This window comes from Pelophylax lessonae (assembly GCF_965119305.1).
Source record: "Pelophylax lessonae genome assembly, chromosome: 9".
NCBI lineage: Eukaryota > Metazoa > Chordata > Amphibia > Anura > Ranidae > Pelophylax > Pelophylax lessonae.
The window spans coordinates 135188898-135203701 of NC_138776.1; the positions used below are offsets into that span (position 1 = coordinate 135188898).

The window sequence follows — 14804 nt, forward strand, 5'->3', positions numbered from 1 at the left end:
TGAGAACCCCTGCCTCGGGAGGGATTCCAAGACCAGTGATTGTGAAACACCTTTTTTTTTTTTATGGACAGAGGAATAATATTGCGAAAAGCAAGAGAAAAGAAGGAAATCAGGTTTAATAGGGAAAAAAACTAATTCTTTCCAGACTTCCCTGCAGAAGTACAGAGAAGAAGGGTGAGATTTATAGACATCAAGAGGTGGCTGCGGCAGTTAAATGTGCAATATGCTATGTTATATCCGGCGCGAATGAGATTCGCAGGACATGGTGAGGTTAATTTTTTTGAGACACCTACTGCAGCCGCAACTTGGTTAGAAAGAAATGAGCAGTCTATATAAGTCTTGAGACAAGAGGTACAAATCTTAAGATAGGGACACATGGGTCTTTACCTTAGTTTGGTAATATTTTTTGTACATAGGAGCATTATAATGGAGTTATGATTTAAGAGTGGAATTGTTTAGAGTGTCACAGGTGTTTTGACAAGTTATTTTATATTTGACCAAGTTATTTTTTATAGGAAGGAATCCTGGTATATACACAAGTGGATTATGGGACCACAATTAATACCCCCATGGGGTGAAGGGGTGGGTGGAAGAGGAGGGGGGAAGGTGGAATACCCCCAGGGGGAAAGGGGGGAGCTTTTTTGGGGGGGGGGGGGGGGCAAAACTAGGACAGAAAGAAACAGACTCACTTATTTGGTATAGAAAAAAAAATGGGTATGAGCCAGGCACATTGGAATTTAAACACGAGAGTATGTTCAAAACATTTTTGTAGATCTCGGGTTTAAAGTATAGAGGTAATGAGCTTAAAGAAGATAGCACCTATATATATATATATGTATATATATATATAATATATATATATAGCAGGTCTTCCAGGCCTGTGGCCTGATGTGGGTCTGCCATTGTTACCGGTTACCTCTCCAGCCCATGTGAGCTGCGACCCTGGGTGGGAGAACTGGGGATGGGAGAAGAGAGTGAGTGGGATACTCCTTTAGGCTTAACTAATTACACTTGGGACCTAATCCTAGAAAAATGCCGTTGGCGTTTCCTTGACGCCAGCCAATGCTCACTAACACTGAGAACACACTGTAGCTTGATAGAAGTGCTGGATCCTCGACAATAAGTCCAGAAGACCCAAGACTGTAAATTGTAGAATTACTGACACTGCTGCACTGCAAAGTCACTGAACACTCCCCTCCTGCCTTGCACTGGCTTGAGCTAGTAATCTGTAGATTTCTATAAAGCTGCAACTCTCACACTCTGTCCAATTCAGGGCCCATAAGTGGGTGCCCCCTTTAACCTTGAACTCTTCGGGGTTCACTGACTATGCACCCCCCTCTGTAACTTCAGGGTCCTCTACCCAGGTACCCCATTTCAGCTAGTGGCACTGGATCCCAGAACCTCTTCCGGAGTGGTCCCCTCTGACTCTGGCAGACCCCCAAGGCCAATCCACAGTACTCACGACCTGTGTAGGCTTTCCTGGGACTGGACCCCTCTTTCGCTCCGCAGGCTCTCGGCACACTGGATCCCCTCAGCTCAGCTCAGCTCAACACTCCCTGGATCCTCAGGCATCCACCTCCTCAGACAGGAGGAGAGACAGCCACACTCTCCCTCCTGGGACTCTGCTCCCGCCAAAGACACCCTGTCGTGCACTTCCCCCAAACTTATACCCACTCCCAGAATCCTTTGCAGCATAATCTGCCTTCTTGGGTAGTTAAAAGCTTGGATGTGTCCCCTGATTGGGCTTCCCACTCTGCCCTATGAGAAGCCTCTCACAGGAGCCAGTGGGGATACTTCTCCCCTCAGCAGGCACATCTGGAAGCCCTGACACCCTAACTAAATAAATCACAGCCCTGCTGTTAGGCAGACAAGGCCCACTATACATTTACCTAGCACCTACCTGTATCTATATATATATATACACATATACATAGGAGGGTACACAAGTTATATATATTAAAATTTTCTTTTTTATCTAGAAGTAGGATGTGTGGCGAGGTGACGGTTTGCTCATGGAATGTGAGGGGACTGGGAGACTCGCTTAAAAAATAGCCCTATTTAAGTCTCAATTCTTAGAGTATCTGTCCTTTGTTTGCAGGAGACACAAATGTGGAACTTTTCCACTGCAAGTACCGGCTAGTACCGGCTCGGCTCTACTCGGCCCTGCTTGGCCCGGTTTGCTTTTCCACTGCGGTACCGCATGGTATAGTGTCGGAACGGTTCGGTACGGTACGGTACGGTATAGGTTTGCTTTTCCACTAAAGTAGTACTAAAGTTAAGTGGGTGGGATAACAACGGGGTGGGTGTGATTCTCTGACCAATCAGTGGCTAGTAGTGACTGCATGCAAAGGATTGTGGGATATGGTACCAGTTTGGTACCTGTTGGAACCACAATCGAGTAGGTACTGTTTTTTCAGAGCCGTACCGTATCGTACTGTTCGGTTCCATGCAGTGGAAAAGCAAACCTATACCGTACCGTACCGAACCGTTCCGACCCTATACCATGCGGTACCGCAGTGGAAAAGCACAAAAGCGTGCCGAACCGGTACGGTTCCATGCAGTGGAAAAGCGCCATAAAGAAACAGTGTCACGTTTCAATTCTAAAGCATTCCCTTATCAGTACCACTCAGTGTATACATCATATTCAAGTGGAACGAGTATTTTAATACATAGATCAGTAGGGTTTTCCTGTAGACAAGTTAAAATAGATGGGGAAGGTAGATACATATTTATATATTGTGTGCTGGCCGAGATGCCATGTGTACTTGTGAATGTGTACATTCAACCTCCTTTTAAAATATAAGTAATTACCATTTGTTGAAATTTATAGTTGATAAACCAAGGGTGCCAGTCCTAATAGTAGGAGATTTTAATATAGTGATGAACACTCAGGTTGATAGATTCCCATTGGGAAGGAGACCGGAACAGAGCCCTTATACGCCACTGTATAGGATACTGGAAGAGATGGGGCTGAGGGACATTTGGCGTTAACGCAACCCAACAGCCCAAATCTTTTCATGCCATTCCAATACGCATTCATCACTTTCTATAATAGATATGGCGATAGGGAATGATACCCCTATCGCATTGGTTACAGATATTAGATATGAGGCTAGGGGATTGTCGGATCACTCCCCTTTAGTCCTAACATTAAGGTCGGGGAAATGATGGGACAGGGGGAGTAGAAAGTTAATCCTTTCTGGCTACAGTTAATTTCCCCTAAAGATTACATGATAGACACACTTCGGGAGTTTTTGGGACATAATAGAACAACAGCAACACAAGGTATAGTGTGGGATACCCTCCAAAGGCTACTTAAGGGGAATTAAATCCAGCAAAAATCTAAAAGAAAGAAACTCACCAGGGATTGGGAGCTGAGTATAATGGGGAAAGTGATTGAGATGGAAAAAGTATATGTAGAAGATCCATCATCACACAACTTAGCTAAATGGACAGCAGAGGTACAGCAGTTATACCAAACATTGTCCTTGAAGAAGGCTGAGAATATAATTTTTTTTTCTAAAACAGGCCCATTATGAAGAGGGAGAAAATACTGGACACATTCTGGCCCTCCTGGCAAGGTCTCAGAACACAAGTATGCCTACTACAATGTCAGTTGAGACTCATACTGGAAGGATAACCATGTGTCCAGTAGAAATAGTGAATGTCTTTAAAGACTATTATTCCGATCTACAGTATATAGGTCTAAGGTAGGGGAGAAAATTAGAGAAATGGGAGATTTTAACCAGGGTTTGGCTATTCCGCATCTATCAGAGGAAGATGGGGCATCATTGGAAATGCCTATTACTTTTACTATTAACCACTTTAAGACCGGAAGGATTTGCCCCCTTAATGACCAGGCCCTATTTTGCACGGTCGTGCGATGCTGTACCCAAATAAGATTGATGTCTTTTTTTTCCCACAAATAGAGCTTTCTTTTGGTGGTATTTGATCACCTGTACGATTTTTATTTTTTGCGCTATTAACAGAAAAAGAGCGACAATTTTGAGAAAAAAAAACTATATTTTTCACATTCTGCTATATGACATTCTCAAAAAAAAAAAAAATTAAAAATCTAAATTTTTACATTTTAGGCCAATTGTTTTCTGCTACATGTTTTTGGTGAAAAAAAATCGCAAGGGGTTAAATGTGAGCCTAGGGGAGTGATTCTAACTGTGGGGGGGCAGGGTTTCTGAAATGACCATAGAGACATGAGATCCTTTATAGAAGGATCACATGGGCTCTATGATCTTTGCAGGGAGAAGAACGATCAGCTGTGTTTACTCTCTCTTTCTTCTCTCTCAGCGGGGAACGATCGCGGGTGTCAGGCAGCAATCGGAGCCACCTAACACACGCATCGGCTTCCCTGCTGACGAGCGGGGGCTGTAGCGCACCGCTGGTGTCGCACGCTCACCCCCTAGACTCCAAAGAACGAGTGACATATACCTACGTCACTTTGCCCAGGAGCAGCTGCCTGCCACAATATGTCTGTGGTGGGAAAAAAAATAAAAATATAAGAATGAAAAGAAAAAAAAGGTCCTCCACCCTAAACTTGCTCATCTATGTGGTTAAAGAACTACAAGAGGCAGTAAAGGAATCAGCTGATCATAAAGCACCAGGGTCAGATGGATTGCCATATGAGATCTTTGGGGAATATGGAGAGATAATGTTGCCAGAGCTGCTACAGGTGTTAAATGAGGCATTGGAAAAGGGAGAACTATCATTATCAATGACAAAGGCTACAGTTATAATATTACCAAAAGAAGGGAAAGATCCAACTCACCCTGCCTTATACAGACCAATTTCTTTACTTTGCACAGATGTTAAATTATTGGTGAAAGAAGTAGCTATTGGATTAGGTAAAATAATTCATACTATAATCCATCCCAATCAATGTGGATTTATTCCTGGTAGATCAACATTGTTAAATATTAGGAGATTATTTTTAAATTGACAAATTCCAACAGAAGAGTTGAGATCATAAGCAATATTGTTCCTTGATGCTGTCAAAGCATTTGATAGCATCGAGTGGAATTTTTTGTGGTTGGGTCTGTCGGCATTTAATGTTGGTGCCATTTTTATAAATTGGATTAAACTGTTGTATGCTGGCCCAAGGGCGAAAGTGAAGATTAACGGAAGATCCTCGGAATGCTTCCCGTTGTTCCAGGGGACAACGCAGGGGTTTCCTTTGTCGCCCCTGCTTTTTGCCATGGTGGTGGAACCTTTGGCCATAGCCAATGGAATAGCAGAAGGCATAAGAGGTTTTAGAAGAGAGAAGGATGAGGAAAAGATTTTGCTATATGCGGATGATGTCCTTTTTTTGGAAGATGTGAACCATTCATTGATCGGATTGGATATTATGAAAAGATTTGGTTTGTTCTTGGGACTCTCCATCAACTGGGAAAAATCTGTTCTTCTCCCAGGGGATGGATTGGAGCAGGAGCTACCGAAGAGTGCTAGACATCTGCAAGTAGTAGAGAGTTTTAAATACTTAGGAATAAATATAACAGCAAACCCTAAGCTGTATGTATTGAAAAACGTAGAGCCCTTAATGAAATAATTTAGATTAAAGTGTGTCATTGCAGCCTGATTAAAATTGAATTGTTGCCTCAATTGTTATACATCTTGCATAATTCTCCAATATGGATTCTTGGAGTATGGTTTAAGAAATTGGAGGCTTTTTATGAAATTTATTTGGAGGAAAGGGCAGGCTAGAGTTTGTCTGCGAGTACCGCAGTTGCCGAGAGATAGGGGGGGTTTTGCCATCCCCCATCCCCGGAGCTACTTCCTGGCAGCCCAGCTACAACAAGTAGGGGGCTGGGAAGTGGGTAATGACACCACCAGTTTTAGCTCACGAGCCTTGTTGGCCTTTACCTCACATACATTGCTAATAGAGGATTTGGAAGCAAACTGGGGGGAAGGGGGGGGGGGGTAGGTCAGTGGCCATCGGCAAGGTTGCTGCAGAAGGTATGGAATATAACAAGATCAATATTTCAGTATTCAGGATTTACAGAGTATACACCTATTTGGGATAATGTAAATCTAACTGAGCTTATGAGATTGGAGAATTTTAGTAATTGGAAACAGAAGGGGCTCATAAGACTATCACAATTATATAAAGCAGGGATATTGAGGACATTTCAGGAGCTGAAAGAGGAATTTGGTTTCTCAAACAGAGATTTTTCTATATATTTACAATTGAGACATGCGTTGACAACACAATTTAGGGAAGGAGGACTAGAATGGAGTAAAATCCCTTTGTTGAAAACATTGATAGAGGCCACATTCTTAAATGAGCTGATCGCAAAACGATATAAAAATATACATGTAAAAGTATTGGAAAAAGACTCTCCGCTGTCTAGTAGAGTAAAATGGTAGGAGGACGTGGGGAAATTAACATACGTACAATGGGATGGTATAGTAACCTCAATAGATACATTATTCCTCTCAGCAGCCCAGAAACTTACATAGTTTTACATTATTCATAGAGCATATTACACACCAAAATAGTTTTTTCCGTTTGGGGGACGCTCGGATGCATCCTGCCCCAGATGTAAGGTTGCAATTGGGGTGTCCAATGTAACATAGATACTGGGAGGAGGTGCTGGATAGAATAAACTCAGTGTTAAAAACATATCTACAATTGGATCCAGTACTATGTGTATTGGGGTACATGGAAAAGAAAGTAATATTAAATGTTTGTTACTGTTTTTTGTATGTGAACTTTTGTTTATTGGAAAAAAATAAAAATATAAGAATGAAAAACAAAAAAGCTTCTCCACCCTAAACTTGCTCATTTATGTCTTTATGGACCTTGCTTTGTGCACTGGTCCAAATAATTTGTTGGAGAGGGGATTATAGTGTGGGGTTGTTATTCAGGGGTTTGGCTTGCCCCCTAGTTCTAGTGAAGGGAACTCTTAAGGTGTCAGCATACCAAGACATTTTAAACCAGTTCATGCACCCATCTTTGTGGGAACAGTTTGGGAATTACCCCTTCCTGTTCCAACATGACTGCGCACCAGTGCACAACGCAAGGTCCATAAAGACATGGATGAGCGAGTTTGGGGTGGAGGAACTTGACTGTCCTGACCTCAACCCGATAGAACACCTTTGGGATGAATTAGACTGCAAGCCAGGGTTTCTCATCCAACATCAGTGCCTGACCTCACAAATGCGCTTCTGGAAGAATGGTCAAACTTGTGGACAGCCTTCCCAGAAGAGTTGAAGCGGTTATAGCTGCAAAGGGTGGGTCAACTCAAAATTGAACCCTTAGACTGGGATGCCATTAAAGTTTGTGCGCTTGTAAAGGCAGGTGTCCCAATATCTTCAACAATATAGTGCATCTCTATGTGTATGCTTACCCTGTATGGCAAGAACACAGTGCTGGGAAATTTGTTGTGTCTGGTGAGCTTTATTTTTCTATTATTGAATTTTTTTAGCTGGCACTGAATGCTGAAATTGAAAATCTTGGAAGATCGTATGGCAGCAAGGCTCTGGCTGAAGGGCTCAACTTATCGGACATAAAGAACAACCTTTCTACCAAAACCAACTGGGTGTCACAGGAAGAAGTCACCACGTATGGCACTTTCTTTTTTTTGTTTAACAGTAGAAGTGCAGGTTGAAGCAAGGTTTCATGTGCATTTTTAATGTATAAATCTGATTATATTATACCAATTAGTAAACTAGTCATGAGAAATTATGTAGGTTGCCGATTATGACTGCCTTCTTGAAATGCTTTTAGAGCTATTAACCCAAACCAAGGAAAGAGATGTGGTATTAAAGCAGAACAAATGTTCGGTGGACAAAATTATAAACATTGCTGAACAGGTAAGAGTGCAGAAGAGACTTTGTATGTCTTACCTTCCAGCAATGTTTTTTTCTGAATGTTCACTGAAGGATCCAGAGACTCTGAATAAGAAACGGGAGGTGATCTCTAAACTGAAACACAGGGTTGTTCCTATGCAGATTCTTTACTACAATCATGATTCACACAACCAAACTGAGTGGAACTGAAATGTAAAGGCTGCGTTCACCATCTCTTTATTTTTTTTCCCTAAATTCCAGGTTCCTTATGTACCAATACACCATTTTCCTGGACCTCCTCTTGTCAGCCTACTATGGGTTAGCTCCGCCCCTCTGACCCCTTTAGGACAACCTCTAACAAGCCTTTAAAGTGTGGCTGTCTCCCCTTTTTCGTCCTCGCTCCGGACACCTTTTAAAAAAAAAAAAATTTTACCTTTCCTTGTGGCCTTCCCAGGTTAAACAAGGAAAGGTCCTAACGCTTATGGTTCTGTGAGTGTAAATCAGTATATAGAAAATATAGTTATGGCGGCTGCTGACTAATAAGGTGTCTGTGCCTTTAAAGTGAATGTTGGGGCCAGCGCTGCCTTCAGTGTACAAATTCTTACAATGTATAAATGAATGTACCCCTAAATAGCACAAAATGTATGCATAAATAAATATAAAAATAACAAAGTGCTGGGTGCAAAAAAATGTTCAAACCTCCGTGAATGCTCAATAAATTAATCAATAAATAAATGTCCTTCAATATAATAAGATCAAACAAATGTCCTTCAATAAGTGCCCAAAATTTCATAAAGTGGCTGTGCTGCAAGGTGCTCCAGTGCTCCACTCCTGTAAAAAAAGTGCTGGTGCTCCCCCTTAGGTATCCCTACTCACCGGAGCTCTGTGAGTGTAAAGCCTTGTACACAGATGCTGTTATCAGGTGATCCAACGTTGTGTCTATATTTCACTGCAGGGGCTGCTGGAACTGTGTCGCTGGCTGCATCTCCACGCATTCATTAAAGAAAATAGATCTTGCCATGGTGAAATACGTTTACATAAATTTATTAAAGCAAAAGAATATATATTGCACTTACAAAGATAAAATAAATACTGTGTGTGTGTGGTCCAGTGGATGCTGCTCCCGCAGCGTGCGTTCCACCGACCGGAAGTGCCTGTGACAGGACATTACGTTGTACGCCGCACGCTCTCTGCCTTGCTAGACGCTGGAGTTGGAGGTTCTTTCCTCGTTATTGTTACAGTATGAATGATGATAATGAAGCTGGCTAGCGATTTTCTTGCTGTATTTTTTTCCCCCATGTAGTCCGCTAGAGATGGTGGTTTTGCATTCTCCAGCATGGGGGGAGGGGGCCAGCCTGGGCTTCCTCTGATCACTATGGAGCTGTCGGGACGCTTTTAATCAGCGGAGGCAGTCTCCGGGTGTGGCTAACTTCCTTTTCCCTCTGCGGCCAATACACTGTGTAAACTGGGTCTCTGCCGCCCTCACTGTGAGTACATGCACATACTTGTCTACTTCGCCTGTGTTGAAGCTTGGGGTATTTTTTGTCTAAAGCTGCAGCCAGCCTCAAAGCACTGAAGATTTTTTGAGAAGGAATTTGTTTTGTTTTTCTTTATCTTTTAAAAAAAAAAATAAGAGAGTGATGCATGTGGCCAGGACAGAATACATTTTCGTCAGTTGGTCACTCCGAATAGACCTGATCGAGTGGGGTCAGTTTGACTCAGTCTTGTGTTTAAATTTATGTGTGCTGGCCGGAGGAATGTGTTTCAGCTGCTTTAAAGAGGCAGACAGGATCTCCCTCATATTGTGTGTAGCCACAATCAAGTGCTGTCAGGGTGCGGGGTCGCAAGGCTCGCTCCATGGTGTAGTGGGGATGAATGTGAAATATGCACCCTGTAACCTTGGGTTCAATTCCCCAGTAGATCACATACTGAAATATTGATATGGCTGTGAATGCTGTCACTTGGCGAATGCTTTACAACATCATCTTATCACTAATTTGGAAGATGTGTCAGCAATACCTTAAAGAGGTAGTCCAAGGATCTTCCCCTCATTGTGCCACATTAAGGTGCTGGGAGGCTGCGTTGCCAGGAGGGAGAATGTGTCTATGCCTTAATGGGGTAGTCAGATATTCTCCTGTTCAGTTTTTATAGCCTCAAAGTTACTGTCAACACTGGATGTAGTTACCATACCCAAGTGTTGGCATATAGCTTGCGCTGCTTTACAATACTGTTGCTACCTGCTGCAGAGAGCCTCCCACAACAAGGTTACTTCGGTTGGCAATAGTGTTTGTTTGGAAAAGTATGGACTTTATAGGCACTGATTAGATAAAAAGTAAAATTTTTATTGATTGACAATTTTAAAAAAGAAAAAGAAAAGGGAAACATATACATACATAAAATGAATCGCCTCAAAAAGGCGTTAATAACAGTAGTCCAGCAACCACAATGTTGGTATAGGGATATAGAAGAATTATTTAAATGCAATAGAGATCTGAATATATACGTCACATCATATAGGTCTCACAGACGATGACAGAGACTTGTACTGTCCTCCATGAGGCCCACTGGTGCGACATCTAATATGTAGACACTTCATGCAGCCAGAATGCTCTACATGTTTCGCTTGGAAAACAGCTTCCTCTGGAGCTACTGGTACATTTGTTCTGTATGATAGAATATTAACATTTAGCTCAGATATAAATATCATACATTACACAAAACACAGTGTGATTTTGAACAGGGTAGAATACTGTTATACAAAAGCCAGTAAAACCGGTGAAACATAATAACAAACCAAAGAATATAGAGTACATTTATATAAATGTCAATCAAATAGGTTTTGTCAAGATGTATGAGTGTAACCATGGTAGACACCTGAGAGGGACCAAACATAAGGGAAACCCATATGGGGACTGGTGCATGAAAACTCTAGGTAGAGAGGCTAAGTATAAGAAGTTAGGTCATAATCTCGCATACCTGAGTATATCCAAATAGTTATTCAGCGGTAGCCAGTAAGGTAAAATGTAGATAACGAGGAAGGTGGAATATGATGCCAGAGACGTAAAAAAACTGGTAATAAATATTTATAGGGAAATCACCTGGAATGTTAAATTTAGGATGATGAGTATATATATTTCATTTCAAACATATGATACAGCTGGTATAGGCCAAAGAGGGGGAAAAAAAAAAAGGCCCGTAGTTCCAGGATAGTGTAGAGGGGACACCCATGTGAATAGTTCAAACACCTGCAGAGTGGTGGTTGTGTAAAAAAAACACACAAGGTGATCCTCACATGTTAGTTTGATGAATAGAGCCAACCTAACTAATAGAGTGAACACACACTATCTAGGAAAGTGGAGTGGAACCAGAACCACCAGTAGATAGGTTAATGTAACTAAGAGGTAATGATGGGGTAGAGTGGAGATATTTTTAAATTTGGGGGGTCCCAGTGCTCACCCGGTCATATATGTGTTGAGTAAGCGGGCCTGAAAGTAAGTAAGCCCAATAATCCATATAGTAACACGAATATATACTTGAAGTCAGTACCTAATGGATATAAATCAAGAGGTATAGGCGATTAATATTAAGCTTATAAATTGTTATTTGAAGAGGAATGGTGTGGGATCATACCTGAAGTGTAAAGATTCTTACCAGGGAGTCTCTGAGCATGACATCTCCAACCTTTCCCGTATGGGGAACCGCCGCCATGCAAGGGCTTGTTTGTATGCGCCAATCCCAGATGACGTCAAGCCGCCTGGCCGGTTCGACTGCGCATACGCGGATCCGCACGTGACGTGATAAGCACTGGGCGTGTAAGGGAGATGCACATGCAGAAGAGAAAGGGCTGGATCATCCAGACAAAGTCTGAACTGATCAGCCCTGGTGCCACGAATAGACCACGCCCAAAGGGGCGGGGTACAATGCGCGGCTACCCGGCCGTATATGGGTCCCAATAGGGTCCAAAACAGGACAACTGACAACTATAGTAACAATACATCGAGACAGAAAAACTAGTAGGAAAAAGGAGAACAGTATGGAGAAAAGCATTATATGTATGTGGTGAGCATGTATGTGTGTATATCATCCGGGTGCCAGATAAGGCAACCCGGTGAGAGATCACAATATACTTAACATATAAATCTATGTAACATGCCTGTATAGTGTTCAGGCATAATAGTTATAAATTATAAATATAAAGAATAAAAAAGACTCTATGGATAATGAAAAAAAGGGGGGGAAAAAAGAGGAGGAATGAAAAAAGAGGGAGGTAGAATAAGGAAAAACAGAGAAGGGGGGGGGGGAGAGTAGGGGTGCTCCAATATATATATTGTAAACATATATTTGCTAAACTGGATTTTTACATATGGGGGTATTTTATAAATCCCATAAGGATAAGTGTAGGGGACAGCAATTACCAAGTTTTGTTTAGTAATAAGAGCAGGTATAATTTGATCAAAAACATACGTTACATGGGGGGCGGTCACGTATGAGGGGGAAGGGGGGAGGGGAAAGGGAAGGAAAAGGTAGATAATTATATCTGTCACCAGGAAGTTTAAAATATGCCCTATAGGAAAGATTTGTGTGATTGGGTTTCGTTCAGCCCAGGGCGGCAAGTGGCATTCAAACGCTCAATCAGGTGTTTCCCTCTGGAGGATGCGTTGATTCCAGTTGCCGCCAGGCGGGTCTTGGGGCACGACCTCCAAAATGAAAAAACGAGCATTGCTTGTGTTGAATCTATGGTATAGATCCAGATGCCTGCTGACAGGGGTAATCATTTTACCCCCTGAGGAGAAATATACGTGGTCATTGATACGCCGACGAAATTGGCGAATCGTTTTGCCAATGTAAAATATACCACAAGTGCAATGCATAAGGTATATAACGACTTGGGTGTTACAATCGGCTCTGAATGTGGGGACAAATTGGTCGCCATTGGGCAGTGTGAATTTTTTACCCTCGTCGACCCATGGGCAGAGAGCGCATTCGTGACATTTATATGTGCCCCTAGGTCCCGTATGAGGAGAAATATGTTTCCGAACTATAGGGTCTTCTTGTAGTAGATGCCAATGATGGCTGAGTATATTTCTAAGTGTACCTTGGTGGCTAGAAAATTTGGTTATTAGTTTTACTGTGAGTCTTTTGGGAGTGGAGTGGGTTTTAAATTGTAGAGAGTTCCTGGTTTGGGATAGAGCTTTATTATAAGCTCTACGGAGAGTGCTTTTCGTATAGCCTCTAGCGACTTCGCAAAATTGGCCTGCTTTTTGAAATCCTCAAGTGAGGTACAATTGCGTCTAAGCCTTACATATTGTGCGTAAAGTATGCTACGCACCAGAGCGGGAGGGTGTGTGCAAGAAGCATGGAGAATGGTATTGCCCGCTGTTGTTTTACGGTACAAGTTAGTTGTTACATGGCCCTTCGAGTCTTTCCTGATTGTAAGGTCCAAAACGTTTACCTCTGATTTGTCAACTGTAAGCGTGAGTTTCAAATTGAAACTGTTGATGTTTAGATGTTTTATAAATTCAGTCAAAAGTTGGTGTGAGCCCGTCCAGACTACAAACACGTCATCAATGTATCTTAGCCATACGGCTACGTAGGCAAAGTAACTTCGGTTGGCAGGTGACAGACAACAGCATAAGCTGGCACGTTATGTGCAGCTTGTGGCTATCCTATTAATCCTTATTGCTTATGGCAGATTAGGTTCTCCATGAGTGGAGGAGAAAGGGATCCAGGGCTCTGGTTGGGAAGCTTGTTTTAAGCTTTCTAAGTTTCAGGTTATGGCTTGTTTCCCTGGCTGAAGACAGTGTCTCTTGGAGATGGCCCAGGACTACAGCATCAGAGCTGCCTTAGTGGAGATAGGCTATGGCCACACCACCCTGTATGTGCTTGATCTCAGAAGCTAAGCAGGATCAGACCTGGTTAGTAGATGGACGGGGGACCACCTGGGGAATCTCAGGTTCTGTACTGCAGCACATATACCTCTTAACCAGCAGAGGGCAGTAATACTGTTAATTGTGCACTTAGGTTTCTGGGTCAAGCCGCCCCAGTGCTGTGGGGGATAGTTTGCCACTCTAAGTCCATGGGGGCCCTTACATGTTCTGCATCTTGGGGCTCTGCAAAACTCTAGCAGTCATAGGCATGCCTCCTCAAGGCAGAGACAATAGGGGGTTTGTGGTTTCGGATCAACTGCAGGGCTGCGATTGGCAACCCTAGTTTGCCTTGCTCTGGGGTGGTGATGGCTTGGTGCTCTGGATGCTTTGGGGCTGCATTTCCCATAATGCTCATGCACTCTGCAGTGTGGTTCTGGGGTGCCGGGGTTCACCGTTGCTGCTCTAGGGCTACGGTCAAATGCAGGTTTTAAGAAGAAAGCAGTGTACAATATTTGCATTGCTTCTCATACCCTCCCATACCCTGGCAGACCTTTTTAACTTTTTGAGTATCAATGATAGATAAATGTTCTCATCCCTGCCTCAGTTTCCTGTTCCTTACCATAGCTCCCATGCTCCACCAATCTGTCAACAGTTTAAAGGAGTAATTTGTGGCTCAGGTCATTTTTTCGATACAGATGCAGAGGTGGAGCACGAATATTCATTCCCTCCCTTGGGTCGCAAATATTGGATGGCCTTGGATTTATTTTAGTGCTAAGCACGTGGATGTGTTTATGAAAGGTTCCTGTCTTCATGACAGAATCCTGGAAAACCATTATTCTGGTGGTGAGGAAGGGACGCTGATGCCCTTTTCTGGACTTAGCAGACGCTAGTCTACATATTCCTATAGTCTGGGTTCGCCTGCACTTTTCTAGCAGACGATGACTTGGCCTAGGTCATGGTATGTTTTTTGGTTGGCATTCTCCCCAGAACCCTCTTGAGGGTACTATCAATATTTATGGCATTTATTTCCTCAGGTGATATCCTGCTGATAGCTAAGTAGAAGTGCTGCTGCTAGGTAATGTTCTAGCCTGCAGGACCCTCTAGAGCTTTGAGTATCTTGTCAATTTTTAGTGG

General features: G+C 42.7%; 1 protein-coding gene across 1 annotated transcript in view; it reads left to right on the forward strand.

Moving 5' to 3' along the window:
* PKD2L1 (polycystin 2 like 1, transient receptor potential cation channel) overlaps positions 1 to 14804 on the forward strand; it is a gene marked incomplete at its 5' end in the record, with an annotated part of 92289 nt that overhangs the window by 61090 nt on the left and 16395 nt on the right. The window contains one exon of the mRNA XM_082269276.1: positions 7440 to 7576. Within this exon, the coding sequence (XP_082125402.1) occupies positions 7440 to 7576 (137 nt within the window). The remainder of the gene's footprint in view (positions 1 to 7439; positions 7577 to 14804) is intronic.